The following is an 18,307-nucleotide window of genomic DNA, read 5'->3' on the forward strand; positions in this document are numbered from 1 at the left end:
AGGTAATGACAGTGGCACGTAAAGTGCCCTCCGCCACACACCGTTGGGTGGCTTGCGGAGTATCAATGTAGATGTAGATGTAGATGTGGCAGGACCGTCGTGTTTATGCCGGAGGAATAGAGAGGGGGAAGCAGTCTGGCGTACATACCAGCATTCTTACGAGTGGAGCGCTGCCAGCCTGTTACGCGCTGTGCGTTTACTCACAACTAATTTTGCAGAAGACTTAATCTAATTTGGAATGTTCAATACTGCAGTTACATGTTAAGCCTGAAGCAATTTTGCTAAGCCCTTCAGTGGTAGTTTTTGAGTGTTTTACTCTTCCCGCATTATGGAAAAAAATGGTTGAACATTACTACAGTCAAATATATCCAACACATACAGTGGCTAGAAGTATTCTGAATGGGTAAATACGCTGCGAGTAATTACAAGGGATACTAATAAGTCTGGCATAAGTTGGGTTTCGACGTATTTTTGAAAATTGTTGCTATGTGTTTCTGAGTGATAGTCGGATGTTTTGGTTTTTGAGCCATGAAACACCTGTCTCTGCCTGCATGAACAACAATTAAACTCTGACCGGCACTTTTGTTTGACAATACTACTCGCACACTATCACTTTGCCAATTTTATTTACTGTATAATGCATGTGACTCCATGTTTCAACTTAGTAAACTACTGGTCACTTTGGTTCTGATGAAAACCTGAGAAAGTATGGTCTTTTAGCAACAATGCCCTCTCATCCGCTCAAAACAAAACCTTAATTTTGACACCTTCTAAAACAAAAATCCATAGACAGAACATTGCTTCTAAGGATTTCCTTGCTAGCTTTGAAACTCATTTCTGTTTGACAAAAGTTGTGCAGTTTTCGCAAAATTCATATTTCTTTCTATTGTTTATAATGCCATAGAAATTGCTGCCAGATAATACATTTATCCATATCATCAGTCACATACTTATAGTGAGCACATTGCTTCTTCTTCTTCTTCTTGGGCGCTAGTTTAGCCGTAGCCTCGCTGTACCTCGTCACATGACCTAGGTCCTGGCACTGCCGCATCACCACTTCGCCTTTCCAGGCAATAGGTATTGTTGCGTTCTCTACAACGAAAACTACGGAATTCATTTTGGTAGTTGGCCGAGGGAGTCAAGATTGGTCAGAAGCACTTTCAATGCGTTTCATAAGAATAGAAGAATTGGTGCGTCAGAATTTCTTGCAACTTGGGATGTAAGTGCTTTTCATATAACTGTTACCACCACGGTTGGACTTGTTATGACTTCTGCAGTACTTGTTAGCAGCAGACACAGTGGCTGCGCAAAGACTGGGACAGTGTGGAGTTTTACAATTATTCTTTGAACTTTCTTTACAATTTCTCCCTCGTCGTTGCTGCCCAGCCCTGCGGATCCCTCCGCCTGGCTGCTGCTGTGTAGATTCTCCAACAATGCGTGCAATGCGCGCCAGTGATGGCACTCAGAGCCTCAGGCCACCAGTGCTTCGCTGAAGCCAGAATGCCCTGTGATTGAGATGAACTCGTTGCTGCTCGGCATCCCAGTACGGCACGCCACGGAGCCGCATCGCCGTGAGGTCAGCTGCCGACACCTGCTGCAGCGGTGGCTGGGAAGCTGTCAGTTGCGATGTCCGCGAGGTCGCATCATGGATGGACCACAAGCCATGGGTCAGGTTGCCATGAAGTCCGGGCGTCAGTCCCTGATGGCGCCTGTGATCAAGACCATGCTGCAGCCGGTCCTGCTGGAAGTTCTCACTGTAGTTAGTCAGCCATGGTGCCGACCGAACTCGGGCCGACCCCCAGAGCTGAAGTTGACATCTGGTGGTGAACAGATGACTCCTTCAAACTGGAACAGACTTCTGGAATCGTCACCTACGAAGATTGAACATTCGGACATAGACCATGTCCATCCTCAGATCTGAACTGCTTCCTAATGGCTTCTGTCTGTTGCTGCCTGCGCTCCACTATTTATATCGGGCAGGAGGACATTTTTTACCCATGATGGTAGCTTTTTGTTATTACTCCCGCAGTATATTGCAGCATAACTTAGCGTGCTGGCCTCACTTCTCCTTACTCAGCAGTCTCCAGGCTTCGCTCGGTGCTCGGTCTGTGGGCGTCCTTGCGTCAGCCTGTTGATAGACTGCTGCTGTCAGCAAAGCTATCTGTGCTTGCCTATTTCGCAATGCCTTGGTTGCCGGCATACCTCTGTTTTGCCATTCTCCACTGCGTAAAGCAACGCTTACTACATGTGGCCACAACATAACGTACAATTAGTACTGCACATGCATGTTACTCATAAGTTAGAATTTTTCTCCTTCAAGATCGCAGAGTAGAAAAATTTATTTTTCTTATGATCTGTTACTTCAAAAATTGGCAATTTGACAAATAAGCACGCATCAACCCAACAGATAGAATGAAAATAATGCGAAGAAAAGTGAAGTGATTACCTCCTATTCCATAATCAGACACGAAAGAAGTGACACATGAAAATTACGACAGATGTCGAGTGTCAGTTTTTTGAAACGAACAACCGCAGTGCAGTGAGTTAATATATTTCGACTAGCATTAGTAACCGTCGATGCCCGGATGTGTATTTATGTTACTCCATCTTCTTATTCTTCCTCTCTCCATTGTCCTCCGCCCCACTCTTTGACAGTTTCACCTGTGTCTGTAGTGAAATTCGGCCTGAAATTCAATTTCACGTGGCTCAGTTCTTATGACTTCATCCCCTGAACAGTGTATCCTACAGTAATATAATTTTCCGTTTATGTGCAGTGGAATATCAGGAAATTGTGTGTGAAGTGTGTTGCAAATAAAGTTAGTACACTGACATCAACAGTTAGTTTCACGTAATCGTTCTTTACAGGCTGGATTGAAACATGTCCGACAGTAGAAAAAGACTGTCTGGCAGTGAATATAGGAAAAGACAGGTTCTGAAGGAAGATGAGGATAAGAAGCAAAAGGATGCACTACAACAATATTTCAAGCCAAAGAGAGAATGACCTAGCAGCAGTGAGGGTGGAAAAATAGATCCTGAAAGTACAGAAACTAGTGGAGCTACTGCAGCTACATCTTTACCTTCAGGACATGAAAAGAAAATTGATGAACACAGTATTGCAACCACTGCATACAGTAGCAATGCTGACGGTGGCCCATCTGCAACATGTTCAACAGACCTCATCTGGACTGAAGCTCTGAGATTGAAACATCAGGCAGAACTGAAATTAGGCGACCAGATTCGGAAAATACCGGAGGATCATCAGCCGAGGTACTCATCACCGGAGAAGGGATTGAAGGCGAGCCTAAACTGGAAGACACAATTGACTCAGATCCCGCAAGATGGCTGGAAATTATTATAGACTGCATTCGAACGACTTTGGTCATGCGAGGTCCTCCCGAGCGCATTAAGGAAGCTGAACAATATCCTATAAACATGGACAACCAGCGTTTCAGCCCTGTGCAGTACAGCTAGTCTTTGAAGAATTTAGAAGAAGCAGATAGACATTGGTTGGTGTACTCAAAGAGCAAGGATGCTGTGTTCTGCTTTTGTTGCAAACTTTTTTCGTCGTCTACAGTAAAAATTGCAAAGAACGGTATAAGCGACTGGCGGCACATTGCTTCGTATCTCGAAAGTCACGGGAAGTCTACCAAGCATTTGAATTCACATAAAAAGTGGATCATGTTTTCTGAGGGACTGAAAAAGTCACGAACTGTTGATGCCCATCATCAAAGGCTTCTGAATACTGAAAGCGAACATTGGAAAAATGTTCTTGAGCGCTTAACAGTAACAATTCATTTCCTGGGTTGGCAATGTCTGCCTTTGAGAGGAAGTACAGATACACTCTTTCAGCCTGACAACAGAAACTTCTTGAAACTCGTTGAATTATTCAAAAGTTAAACACTGTGATGATGGAGCACCTGCACAGAACAAAGCAAGGTGACAACAAGGGTCATCATTATCTTGGCAAAGAAACACAGAATTAAATAATTCATCTTATTGTATCATCTATAACCAACAACATTCTTTTAATGAAGAAACCTGCAAAGTATTACATATAATTCCTGACTGCACACCAGATATTTCAAAAGTTGAGCAGATGACAGTTGTGGTACGTTTCGTCCAGGAGACAAGACTCGATGGGGTATACGATGTCCGAATTTGGGAGCATTTCCTGGGATTTCTTCCAGTGCCCAATTCTTCAAGCTCCACTTTGATACAAGTCGTACTCAAGTTCTTGGAAGATAAAAAAAATTCTATTGTGTAATATGAGAGGGCAAGCATACGACAATGGGGCAAACATGAAAGGAAAGTAGTCTGGTCTCCAGAAAAGAATTTCAGATATGAAAAAGCGAGCATTTTATGTACCATGTAGCAGTCACTCATTGAATCTTGTTGTAAACGATGCCGCTATGTCTTCTAAATATGCTGTTTCCATGTTTTGGACAGTGAAAAGCTTGTACGACTTCTTCTTGTCCTCCGTTCGACATTGGGATGTCTTGAAGAAGTATCTACCTAACCTGTTGCTGAAACCACTGAGCGATACTAGATGGGAAAGTCGCATCAATGCACTTACTCCACTGAGGTTTCAAATTGGAGGTGTTTATGATGCACTGGTTCAGATATCAGAAGAATACGATGGCATGACCACTCACGAAGCAACGTCACTTGTGAATCAAATAAAAAATTACACCTTTCTCACTTCTCTGGTAACCTGTGGTAACGTTCTAATTCACATCAGTGTAGTCAGTAAGACCCTCCAGACCACTGACATAAATGTTTCTGAGGCTGTGGAAATGCTTGAAGAAACGAAAGCATATTCTAAGACCTGCAGAACAGAAGAAAATATGGTGTCTTTCTTGACGTATTTCAAAGAATTGGCTACAGAATTAGAGCTAGAAGATCTAACATTACCCTGGATAAGTGTTTCCTGGTGACACGTAAGAAACCAATACACTTTACCTATGAAGGAAGGGATGAGACAATAGATGACCCAACAAAACATTACAACATAGAATTCTACTATTATCTTTTAGATATAGTAACCACTTATTTGGATGAGAGATTCAATCAACTGAAATCTCATTGTGATTATTTTGATTTTCTCTATGACATCGGCGAGCTGAAGAGTGCACCTTCAGACAGCCTGGACACAAAGTGTAGAAACCTCGCAGCTATTTTGCAACATCATGAGTCAAGCGACATTGATGCACTGGAGTTGAGGGAAGAACTGAAAATACTTTCAACATTGTTGAAACCTGTAATAGGTCCAAAAGAGACTCTGGAGTTTATAGGAAGACATAATTTTTGCCCTAATGTTAACATTGCTCTGAGAATTCTCCTAACACTCCCAGTGGCAGCTGCGAGTGGAGAGAGGAGTTTCTCAAAACTGAAATTGATAAAGACATACCTCCGATCAATGATGAGCCAAACTCGTTTGAATGATCTTGCAACAATATTGATTGAGCATGAGCTTGCAGAGGACTTAAGTTACACAGATTGCATTAAAGAGTTTGCACAAGCAAAGTTCAATTTGTCTAGTATTTTTTTTAATTTTTATATTATTATCACTGTCTTGGTTATTTATTGTGTTGTTTCTTATTTTGTTCAACATTTAATCATTACTGTAAATATTATTGTTCAAACCAAATTATTTTTAAATTGTAAATATATATTGCTTGCCGTTGAATACATTATCTGTTCACAACCATTGAAAAATGTTTATTTACGTTAAATGCAAGTTCATGGCACACAAAATTAGCCAACAGGTCTAAGACGCTGCAGTCATGGACTGCGGCTGGTCCCAGCTGTGGTTTGAGTCCTACCTCGGGCATGGGCATGTGTGTTTGTCCTTAGGATAATTTAGGTTAAGTAGTGTGTAAGCTTAGGGACTGATGACCTTAGCAGTTAAGTCTCATAACATTTCACACAGATCTGCACATTTTTGTACATTCACAAGGCTTATTAAAATTAGCTAGATTTCTTCAATCAGGTTTGACTCCATTTTTGAGCTGGTACCCAGCGACTGTTTTGTACAAATCTGTAGAGAATGTCACCAATCAGTCGCAATTTTTGTTTTTATTTTCCAGATCGACATATATTTCGGGAACAGTGTGGCTATTCTCAATGCTCTGAGTTAAGTTTACTTGTATACCATCAAGCTGAATGTAACTGTCAACATGACAGTTTAGATGTAAGCACATATTAAAAGCTTTGAGACTGGCCACTCAGTGGCCGAAACCTAGGTAGATCTGAAAAGTAAAAACAAAAATTGATATTGATTGCTGACATTTCTTACAGATTTGTTTAAATAAATTTCCACAAATGTCTTGCGAAAAAAAAAAAAAAAGAGGGGGGGGGGGGGGGGGGGGGGCAATTTAGCAGCTTGCACGAGGCGGCATTTGGGCTTGTGCCAGCCCTGTATATATTGTGTGTATGCATACATTTACACATACATACATTTACAACTCTCCATGAATTCATCCACTAAGTAGAATTCATGCTATTTTAGGGAAGTTTCATAACTTTTTTAACCTTGTGTAAGGGAATCAAATGAGCTGTTTTTGGTGATTTATTCCATGTGCATGTGCTTACAGCTATTGTGTGTGTGAGAAAGTCTTGAATACGGTAAGTCTATCCTGTGACTATTTCTCAAAGTGTGCAAATGAATATTATTTATTAGTCTAAGTTTGTGTAAATTTTCTTTGGCTTAAATTAAAGAACTATAGATGTAAAGGCTGGGGATTTTCATTGTTCATCCTCAAAGAGGAGTCAGAGACTACACATTGTCACAAGAAAAAACAAATTTGGCACTTCAAGGGTGAGAGCTTGAATTGTTGGATCCCTAAATTTGGTAAGTAGGGTACAGAATTTATTTTGTGTAGATAGTGCTTTATGCCTTTAATATACTTAAAGAATGACATCGTGAAACTGTTTCCCACTTTTTGTGTTCCTTCCCTGCAGTTGATTCTCTTCATTGTCTCATGTTTTATATATCTGTAAGTGAGCAATAGTAAATCGTGATATTTCACTTTTAGCAAGTCTTTACTGTTCTTATTGTAGACTGGTATTTCCCACAGTTCTGTGAGCATCCATATATAGATTCACCTCATTGTTACCAATTGCTTCTCATCCACTTGTTTGAGAGGACCTATATGCCACATTCTAGCTTACCAAGAAGGCTTTTTTGGTTTTTACTGTTAAATCTTTACTGTTTGTCATAGTAAATGTACTACTGAGACATTCATATTCTGCTGTCTGTATTGATTTTGCCATTCTGAATGTGTGTTTTGACCCAGATAATACATCAGTCTTATCTAAGACTGACATCAGTCTTTTATACATAATTTTCTCTATAGCTTTGAAGACACTGCCTGACATGCTGGAGGTGGCAGTCATGTGAGCACGAGGAGTGCTTGCTTGTGTGTACAAATGGTGCGTGTTTCCCTTTTGCTGATGAAGGTTGTGGCTGAAAGCTCTGTTGCCTGTCTGCAGCTTAATGCGTCTTCTTTGCGGTAAGTAGCAGTCTATCTTTTGCTACATTGTTGATATACTGGAGGAAATAGTCATGGGACTTTAGTTGTTAATACTATCTTTTGCATCCTTTTTGAACACTAAAAAGACTTATGATTTAAGCTGGTTTCAACACTCAGGAAAAGTACAATGAAGGCTCCCACAACTGGCTGTCTTAGTTGCTGGTGAATCTTAGGGATTGTCCATGAAACATAAATACCATGAAAATGGACATGTATTTTATGTCCCTGTCCAACATCCACCCTCTCAGTTGACAATACTCAGTGGGCTCAGGAGCATCTCTGAAGACACACAAGATAGCTTTAGATAAAATGCTGGGCAGAAAAAAATTTCATAAATCAGGACCATATAACTCAGAAGATTCAGAAACAACTCAGGAAAAATACCAGCTGTAAGCTTTCCACTAGGAGTGGATAAAATGTATTTGGTAGGTATTCAACCTGGACAAACAATGTCTAGAATACTTTGCAGAAAGTTGCCACTTTGCACTGGCAGCTGGGAGCAGGAAGAAACCAATTCATTATACAATGAGTTATTTGCAGCTGCCTAAGGAGATTCAGTCATTAGTAAGATATGTACTAGCTCAGTGCTATAAGTGATGGCAAATAATCAGGCCTCAATGATAACAAGAATATAAAAAGGCATATTGATCTCTGAGAACGCTTCCATGATGGATAAAGGAGACCCAACTGGTAACCTACATGTGAATATCACATAAGCTACGTCCATCTGCCTTCAAAGTATCTAGGTTGAAATTAGGATACTTAAGATCAATTGTGAGACAGATTAAATTAGATTAGATATAATTTTCATTCCAACTGATCCATAGTGGAGATATCTTGTGGGATGTGAAGCATGTCAGAAAACAAGAATAGACAATAAATATTTACAAAATACGAACAGATATGATAATGTACCTTCCACAGATCCCAAATGAAATTCCCCTTGTGGATGTGGAGTTGATCAGCCAGCAGAGAAATATATAATCCTAATCAAGAAATCAGTGAGCAAACTTATTAGTAGGAATTGATACACTACAACAGTTTTACAAGACTCTCACAGGATCACGGCCTCAGAGTGGTTTGATGAAAGCCTACTCTTATTCATAAAGTCAGCCACAGGGTAATCACACAACAAGGCATAGCTCACACAAGAGCAAAATCAGTAGTTTTCTACCACAAACAATTTAATTTGTAATTGCCAATTAAATACAAGAAATAATGTCAACTTATGTATTTACCTGTACGGATATTTTTCTCTCGAAGCAGAGTTGGAAGGCTTTTTACATTGTTAAAGGAATTGAAGTGATGAATACCTTGGTGTAACCCATACATTCCATTCTGATGGCTTGGCTTTCCAGTTAAAATTGCTGAACGGCTGTAAATTAATGATATTATATAGAGTATATAATATATATAATTATGTATAATATATAATTAAATAATTAATATATAATTGAATTCCATGATAGTTTCCATCAGACAGACTTATTGTTTACCTTGGAGAACAGCTGCTTACAGATGTGTAGGCATTATTGAAAATCAAGCTTTGTTTTGCTAAATTGTCAAGATTAGGTGTCTGGCAAATTTTGTTTCGGTATGCTCCCATTTCAAACCCAGCATCATCACCTGTTGAAAATAGTTTTTAACCCTTTATTAATTAACAGTAGCATGTGATGCCAAGGTAGCATATATTCCTAGTTGTTGCTGTGATGCAAGCAACACCTGTAAGATATGTACACATTAATGGAACGTCATGCTAGATAATACTGTGTAGTGGGCTCTTATTTATTTCTTCACATATTGTGTTCTGTGAATCCCTTTATAAAAAAAGGAGAACTCTCAAAAATTTTGAGTGAACCAAAGTGTATAATTAAAACTCAATGTAGTAGAATTAGCAGGCAATAAATTTGATATAATGTGAATAACCACAGTGAATATAATTCTTACTATTACTCCTATTTTATGCTTATTAGAAGCCAATAACAGTTTTTGTCCACCATTTTGATGACATTGTGGGTCTAAGCAGAAGGTTGGTATCAGTAGGTTTAATATTTCCTTCCTACTTTTCCAGACCCGTTGTGTGTTTTCCTACTACATTTAATGTCTTCCTACCAATCTTTTTGGGCAATAGCTCACACATTTTCTTACAAAACCTAAGACACCTATCTACAAGTAAATTTGATAGAATCATTTCAATACTGGTACTTTGGAGCTGAATATGAAATTATAATGTATGAGCAAAAATGATATTAGGCAACAAGGTAGATGCAGCTGGAAAACTGAGAAAATAGTTATAGGTTGAAATCTGGTTAAGTTTTCTGGTACATTACACTTTCCTATGGAACACCAATGAACCAGTTGCTTGTGAGTGGTTGGCTATCCTAATTTTTGTTTTTGTGTCTTTCCTGGAATTTCCATTACTGATATAATAATGTGGTATTATTGACAAATGGGTGAGTATAAAAGATTACATACGCCTTGTTTGGATGACTCAGTGGTAAAGGGCCAGCCCACAAATCCAGAAGCCTTTGGTTTGATGCCCAGTCAATCCTCTTATTTTTACCTAGATTTATAACTTCTTTCACCTCTGGCAATGTTTGACGATTTAAAGAATGCTGAGTTACAACAGGGTTCAGATTCCATGTTAAACTGGAGGTCCCCCTATAACTGACTGGGTAAGTCAGTTCGAAGTTCAGAAGAATTTGTCAACCTTGATAGGGAGGACAGCATCAGAAGTGGAAGCATTTATATCAAGAATGTATGAGAAGATCATTACTATTCAAGCCACCTAAATGACTTATAATGTAATGCACACAGTTCTGTGAGACTGTTTTGAGTACCAAGTGTAATTTCATAGCATTGTTGTAAATGATTGTGAACATAAGAGATCTTGCAGATGTGCAAGTGACTGATGCATAATAGTGAGTTTACTGCTGATAGAAACAAATGCAAGAGACTGCATATAGACAGGTGAAAGCATTCTATACTGTTTGGCTATCCTATTAGTCAAACATTATTTGAGTCGCCTGCTATGTTTGTGTCTCACCATAAGCATTTGAATCCAGTGAAACCCTCCCTATTTACATGTGTGTGAAAGCCTGAAATCACAGTCACTAACCTACTAAACAATCTATTTCTCCAGAGCTTTACACATTAGGAAGATCCCTGCTAAAGAAGGCAGAAATAATCTACTTTGCATAATATCATAGCCTCTTGTGTCAAAGTCTCTGGCAAAAATCAACATAGATGGCACCTCTGAATGAAATATACAGACTCTCTCTCCAAAAGAGAAATTAGACAAAATATGGAGTTAAGAGAGTCCAGCAAAAGCTCATCAGAGAAGGCTTTTGCAGGGTGCCAGAAAGTTAGTTGTGGATTCCAAGAACCAAATATCCTTCTCCTACTCTCTATAAGTCAGATTCCCATTTGCTCAAAATATCCACTAGTACTCAGTATTGCCATCCTATTTTCCTGACAAGTGTTCTTACTGAATGATATTTTATATCACAGACCTTCGTAGCTGCAAACATCAGACTGCATTCACTCGATCCTCACTACTCATGCTGCAACACAAAATTTATTTGCTGTTTATATTTATTTATTTATTAGTCGTTCTTAACTATAAACAGCACGCAGATACTGGACCTGACAAATACAATGAAACTGCACACAGCCTTTGCATATGTAATTTCTTAAATTGCTACATAAAGTAAACATCCATCATAATCCATTCAGTTTGTACATTAAAATAACCTACACATGGGTAAAAAAAACTGAACACAAAGGAGTACTTTACAATTTCATATATCCACTGATTGATAATAAGCAATGGCACTGTAAATATGACTGTAAGGATTTTTTTTTAATGACGTTATGCCCTGTATCCCTGATGGTTCTATGTTCTTGTGGATTTTGTTAAAAAACTTCAAACTCCTGTTAAATGTGCACTTTTAACATGGTACAATATTTGTGAGTTAATTGGAGGTTATTGTTCAGTCTGGTTTGTGAATTTCCCAGTTTCTTTGCAGTCTTTCATCTTTGTCAGTTAAACTTACCTGAAAGAATAAGAGTGCCTCTTTGATGTAAATACATGGTAGAGAGAGTATATTAAGTACTGTGAAAAGAGAGTTGTATTGTTTGTTTATTTTACTTCCATTCCTTATTCTAATGGCTCTCTTCTGCATTCTAAAAGTACTGGATATTATATCATAATTTAGGTGGGACTGACTGTAGGGTATAGTAAGTACTCAAAATTATTTCCATACTGGTGCAAGGTTTCGGATCATTTAAGACATATCGACCTCTCCTAAGCTTACCACTAAAATACTCAATATGCATAATCTATTTTTGTACATCTTGCAGCCATAAACACAGGAATTTTTCAAGTTTCTGAGCTACTTAGTGCTGGTTCATTCTTAATTGAAGAAATGGGTTTATATGGATGCCTATTATGGTGAGCACAAAACCCAGTTATTTATTATTAACTGCCAACTTGCTACGTGACACAGTTTACACACTGCTATAACTTCTCACTATTCTCACCATTATGCAGAACTGTTGTTCATCAACAAATAAGACAGTTCTGTGTTGGTACAATTAATTAGCAAATAAAGACAGTCACTGAAAGAGTGAAGAATATAATATCTTTTGTATTATTGTCTCTGTCTTCCTGCGCTTTGTGTTCCTTCCAAGAAGTGGATTCTTTATCTTGTCTCTTGTTTTACGTACCCGCACAAAACAGCAAAAATAAATTGTGATATTTCATAGTAGTAAGTATATGCTTTTCCTATGTGATTCAATGTTTCCCACAAGTGGTGACCCCATGGAAAGCTAAGATCATGATAAGCACATCAGTGTGAATTTACAACACCAGCTACAACAAACGTCTTCTTGCCAGGACATTTATTGAACTGCCACTATGGAGTTATTACTACTCCTGATTCTCAAGCACTTCCAAGTGATGGACATTCACCGGTACTTTTGAGTAATATATAGCCTATGACCATTTTACTGGTTAGCTGTGTTGCACATTCCACACCGCATAACAAGATTGTAATTCTGTCATATATGCCACAAAGGCCTCACCAGTGGTTCAAAATGCTGGAACTTTTGTCTACTGCCTACAGTTTGTTCTCATCATTGGTGTCTTGGTCACTCAGGCTCTTTTGTAACTGTCTGACATTATTCATGACATGTCCACTGTGTGAAAATATGAGCACATGAATGACGAAGTACATTGGCATGTTTCTAAATCAAGAAACCTACACATTCAATAAGTGTCACATAATGAAGTTATCCATAACACTGGCTACAGAAGCTGGTGTTTCAGATGCAACACTATGACACATGTGCTTACATCAACTGCCAGTCACATTTTAAAGTGCTACGAATTCTAATGACATTGATGAATTGTCTTTGCAATTAAATGTTGCTGGTGATGAAATGACAGTTTGGGTGTGACTTCCCTAAACTGTAATGGCATCACTATATTAGTTTCACTGGACACTACTAGAGGTCACCAGTGTCCAGACCAGATCTGAACCCTACAGCTAAAGGTGAGTGCTCTCCTGTAGCAGCTCAGTCAAACGTCATCCAAAACACTGGCTCATGCCTGCTCAGAAGACAATGTCCACTGCAACAAGTGCCATAGAGCCCTTGAAGGTACTTCACATTTGAGTTGGCACCACACACATTTTGACATTCATGCAAGGAAGTGTATTTCTCCTTATGCTTTTGAATGACAACAGGAACCAGGTTTAGTTGTAGCCAGCTGCTAATTCGTGAGGAAGCACCTAACTGTCTACAATCACAAAACTTATATTTGCAATTCTTTGTAATTTTCTAATGCTTTTGCCAACGAATATGACCAACAAACAGCTGTCACCAAATCTGTCAATGGCTCTACCTTCACCTTCGTGAAAACGAGAGCAACACGAAATTTTCACGTCTGTCACTTACATGCCACAGACACTCATGTTGCATCTATGTATCCTGTTGACCCTAAATCAGATGTCAGTGTACAGCCAGCAAATCATTCCAGAATTCCCACATTTGGTAAATAAACCAAGGTTGTGAACTAGGCTTCAGAAATCATTACCATGGACTTTTCTGATGTCACAGAACCCATTACTGCCATTGATTTCATGGGGAAGATAGACACAAAAGCAGTAGAGACAGCATGTCAAAAAGAACTCCTATCAGCTACACAAGGGGAAAACAATGCAGGTTACAGAAGCTCCCCTTCTCAAATGCAGAAACAAAGAACAGAGGACAACTATTCAAATGCTACTACAGACTGTTGTTGTTGTTGTTGTGGTCTTCAGTCCAAAGACTGGTTTGATGCAGCTCTACTTTATTCTTTGCAAGCCTCTTCATCTCTAAATAACTAATGCAACCTACATCCTTCTGAACCTGCTTACTGTATGCAACCCTTTCTCTCCCTTTACAATGTTTACCTCCCACACTTCCCCCCAATACTAAATTGGTAATCCCTCGATGTCTTAGAATGTGGCCTAACAACCGATCCCTTCTTTTGGTCAAGTTGTGCCACAAATTTCTTGCCTCCCCAATTCTATTCAGTACTTCCTCATTAGTTACATCAACAACACTTCTAATCTTCACATTCTGAAAGCTTCTATTCTCATTTTGTCTAAACTGTTTATTGTCCATGTTTCACTTCCATACATGGTATCACTCCATACAAATACTTTCAGAAAAGACTTCCTAACACTTAAATCTATATTTGATGTTAATAAATTTCTCTTCTTCAGAAATGCTTTTCTTGCCATTGCCAGTCTACATTTTATATCCTCTCTACACAGCTACCATCAGTTACTTTGCTGCCCAAATAGTGAAACTCATCTACTTCTTTAAGTGTCTCATTAGCTATTTTAATCCTGTTAGTATCCCCTGATTTAATTCAACTTCATTCCATTATCCTTGTTTTGCTTTTGTTGGTGTTCATTTTATTCTTTCTTTTCAAGACACTGTCCATTCTGTTCACCTGCTCTGCCAAGTCCTTTGCTGTCTCTGACAGAATTACGATGTCATTGACAAACCTTAAAGTTTTTATTTCTTCTAACTGAAATTTAATTCCTACTCCAAATTTTTCTATGCTTTCCTTTAGTACTTCTTCAATTTACAAATTGAATAACATCAGGGAGAGACTTAAACCCCGTCTAACTCCCTTCTCAACCACTGATTTCCTTTCAATCCCTCAACTCTTATAAGTGCTATTTGGCTTCTGTACAAGTTGTAAACAGCTTTTTACTTCCTGTATTTTGCCCCTACTGCCTTCATATTTTCAAAGAGAATATTCCAGTCAACATTGTCAAAAGCTTTTTCTAAGTTTACAAATGCTAAAATGTAGGTTTGTCTCTGATTAAACTATCTTCTAAGATATGTCATGGGGTCAGCATTGCCTCATATTTTCCTACATTTCTCTGGAATCCAAACTGATCTCTCCTGAGGTCAGCTTCCACCAGTTTTCTTCTGTCAAGAATTCATGTCAGTCTTTTGCAACTATGACTTATTAAACTGACAGCTCGGTAATTTTTGCACCTGTCAGCAACTGCTTTCTTTGGAATTGGAATTACTACGTTCTACAATGGAAAATCCAGGATGGAGTATAACAATATTATGAAAAGGATAGCTGCTACTCACCATATAGCAGAGATAATGAGCTGCAGATAGACACAACAAAAAGAAAATGAGCTTTCGGCCAACAAGGCCTTCATCAGAGATAGAACACACCAACGCAGGTAAAAAGACTGTGGGTGCATTGCTGGAACAGAGGACTGTGTAGTGTTGGAATGGGAACAGGGAAGGGGCTAGAGCTAAGGACAAAGACTAATGAAGGTTGAGGTCAGGAGGATTATGGAAACATAAGATGTATTGCAAGTAGAGTTTCCACCAGTGCAATCAGAAAATTTGGTGGCTGTGGGAAGGATCCATATGGCACAAGATGTGAAGTAGTCAGTCAGCTGTTTCTTGGCCACAGTTTGTTGGTGGCCATTCACGTGGATAGACAGCATGTTAGTTGTCATGTACATGTAGAACACAGCATAGTGGTTGCAGCTTAACTTGTGGATCACATGACTGGTTTCACAGGTAGCCCTGCCTTTGATGGGTTAGGTGATGCTTGTGATTGGACTAATGTAGACAGGGAGGATGTATGGGACAGGTCTTGCATCTAGGTCTATTACAAGGATATGGTCCATGAGGCAAGGGGTTAGGAGCAAGAGTTGTGTATGGATGGACAAGGGTAGGATAGTGTGTAGGTTCAGTGGGTTGCGGAACATCACTTTGGGAGGGATGGGAAGGATACTGGGTAGCACATTCCTCATTTCAGGGCATGAAGAAAGATAGATGAAATGCTGGCAGAGAATGTGATTCAGTTGTTCGCGTCCAGAGTGGTACTGAGTGATGAGGGGAATGCTCCTCTGCGAGCAGGACAATGGGACTTATGGAGGAGAAGGGTGATGGGTGAGATAAGGCACTGAAGATCTGTTTTTGACAATGCTGGGAGGGTAATTTCAGTTTGTAGAGGCCTCAGTGAGACTGTTGTTGTATTTCAAGAGGGACCACTTGCATTTGTAGTAACAAGTGGTCCCTCTCAAAGTGCAATGAGGGTCTCATTGACGCCTTCACAGACCAAAATTACACTCCCAACATTGTACAATCCAGCCATGGAGGAGCATACCCCTCATGACTCAGTACCAGCCAGGACTTGAGCAACTGAATCACAATCTCTGCCAGGGTTTTGATTATCTTTCGTTATGCTCTGATATGAGGAACATCCTACCCACTATCCTTCCCACACCTCCCACAGTGGTATTCCACTACCCACCGAACCTACACAATATACTTGTTCATTCCGACACAACTCCTGCACCCAACCCCTTCCTTCATGGCTCATATATCTCTTTAGTAGACCTAGATGCAAAACCTGTCCCATACATCCTCCCACCACCACCTTCTGCAGTCCGGTTACAGGCATCACCTATCCCATCAAAGGCAGGGCTATCTGTGAAACCAGTCATATGATCTGCTGGAACTACTGTGCTGCATTCAACATGAGCATGACAAATGACAAGCTGTCCGTCAGCATGAATGGCCACCAACAAATTGTGGCCAAGACACAGCTGGACCACCCCATTGTTGAGTATGCCACCCAACACAGTGTTCTTCATTTCAATGACTGCTTCACAGCCTGTGCCGTCTGGATCCTTCCCACCAACACCAGCTTTTCTGAACTGCACAAGTGGGAACTGTCGCTGAAATATATCCTACATTCCCATAATCCTCCTGGCCTCAACCTTTATTAGTCTTTGTCCTTATCCTCTAGCTTCTTCCCTGTTCTCATTCCAGCACTACACAGTCCTTTATTCCACCAACACACCCACAGTCTTTTTACCTCTTCCCTTTTCTGCTTAAACTCCCCCCACCTTCTGTCTAACCTCCCAACTGTACCTAGTTGCACTGTACTCTCTCCACCCTGTCCCTGTATGCTTCCACAAGCAGCACTTTACTGTCCCCCACCCCTACCTTGCTATCCCTCCCTCCAGCTTTCTTCTTAACCCCACCAATCAGTTGCTTCTCCCATCACATGCAGTTGCTCACAGTGAGGCCTCAGCAGGCAGAGACTGTAGACTCGTGTGTGTGTGTGTGTGTGTGTGTGTGTGTGTGTGTGTGTGTGTGTGTGTGTGTGTGTAGTGTATGCCTTGCTGGCTGAAAGCTCATTTTTGACAGTCTTTTTGTTGTACCCATCTGCGACTCAGCATCTCCACTATATGGTGAGTAGAAACTATCATTTTCATAATTGCTGCATTCTTCTAGAAGTCTGAGGTCATTCCAACTGTCTTATACATATTTCACTCCAGATGGAAGAGTTTTCTCATAGCTGGCTGTGCCAAGGCTATAAGTCTACCCCCAGGGCCTTTTTTCATCATAGATCTTTCAGAGCTCTGTCAGATTCTTCTCACAGTATCATATCTGCCATCTCACCTTAATTTATGTACACTTCCCTTACTATAAGATTACCTTCAAGTTCATCTCCCTTATACGGAACCTCTATATACTCTTTCCACCTTCAGCTTTTCCTTCTTTGCTTAGGACTGGTTTTCCATCTGAGCTCTTGATATTCATACAGTTGCTTCTCTTTTCCCGAGAGGCCTCTTTAATTTTCCTGTAGCCAGTATGTGTCTTTCTCCTAGTGAAATATGCTTCTACATCCTTACATTTGTCCTCTAGCCATTCCTGCTAAGCCATTTTGCTCTTCCTACCAATTTCATTTTCCAGATGTTTGTATTCCCTTTCACCTGTTGCATTTTATTTTTAATTTTCTCCTTTCATCAATTAAATTCAATATCTCTTGTGTTAATCATTCTGAGACCTTCCAGTCTCTCCAGGTCTCTTCCATGTATACAACCTTCTTTTATGATTCTTAAATCTAGTGTTAGCAATGTTTAAATTACACTATGTGCAAAATTCTACCAGATGGCTTATTCCTTTCCCCCAGTCCATATTCACCTACTAGTTTTCCTTCTCTTCCTTCTCCTACTATCAAATGCAGTCTCCTATCACAGTTAAATTTTCATCTTCTTTAACTATCCGAGTAATTTATTTACCTGTATATTTCTTCAATCTCTTCATCACCTGAGGAACTAGTTGGCATATAAGCTTGTACTACTGTGGTGGATGAGGGCTTGAAAACTATCTTGGCCATGAGAAGGCATTCACTGTGCTGTTCATAATAGCTTACCAGCATTCCTATT

The 18,307-nt window shown here is 39.7% G+C and overlaps 1 protein-coding gene across 1 annotated transcript in view; it reads right to left on the reverse strand.

The window, feature by feature from the left end:
* The window catches only part of LOC124594789 (N-sulphoglucosamine sulphohydrolase), a 111,547-nt gene that overhangs the window by 83,097 nt on the left and 10,143 nt on the right, over positions 1–18,307 (reverse strand). The window contains exons 2-3 of the mRNA XM_047133204.1: positions 9,029–9,158; positions 8,771–8,907 (exon numbers count right to left, since the gene is read on the reverse strand). Of these exons, the coding sequence (XP_046989160.1) occupies positions 8,771–8,907; positions 9,029–9,158 (267 nt within the window). The remainder of the gene's footprint in view (positions 1–8,770; positions 8,908–9,028; positions 9,159–18,307) is intronic.

This window comes from Schistocerca americana, chromosome 2, assembly GCF_021461395.2.
Source record: "Schistocerca americana isolate TAMUIC-IGC-003095 chromosome 2, iqSchAmer2.1, whole genome shotgun sequence".
Lineage (NCBI taxonomy): Eukaryota > Metazoa > Arthropoda > Insecta > Orthoptera > Acrididae > Schistocerca > Schistocerca americana.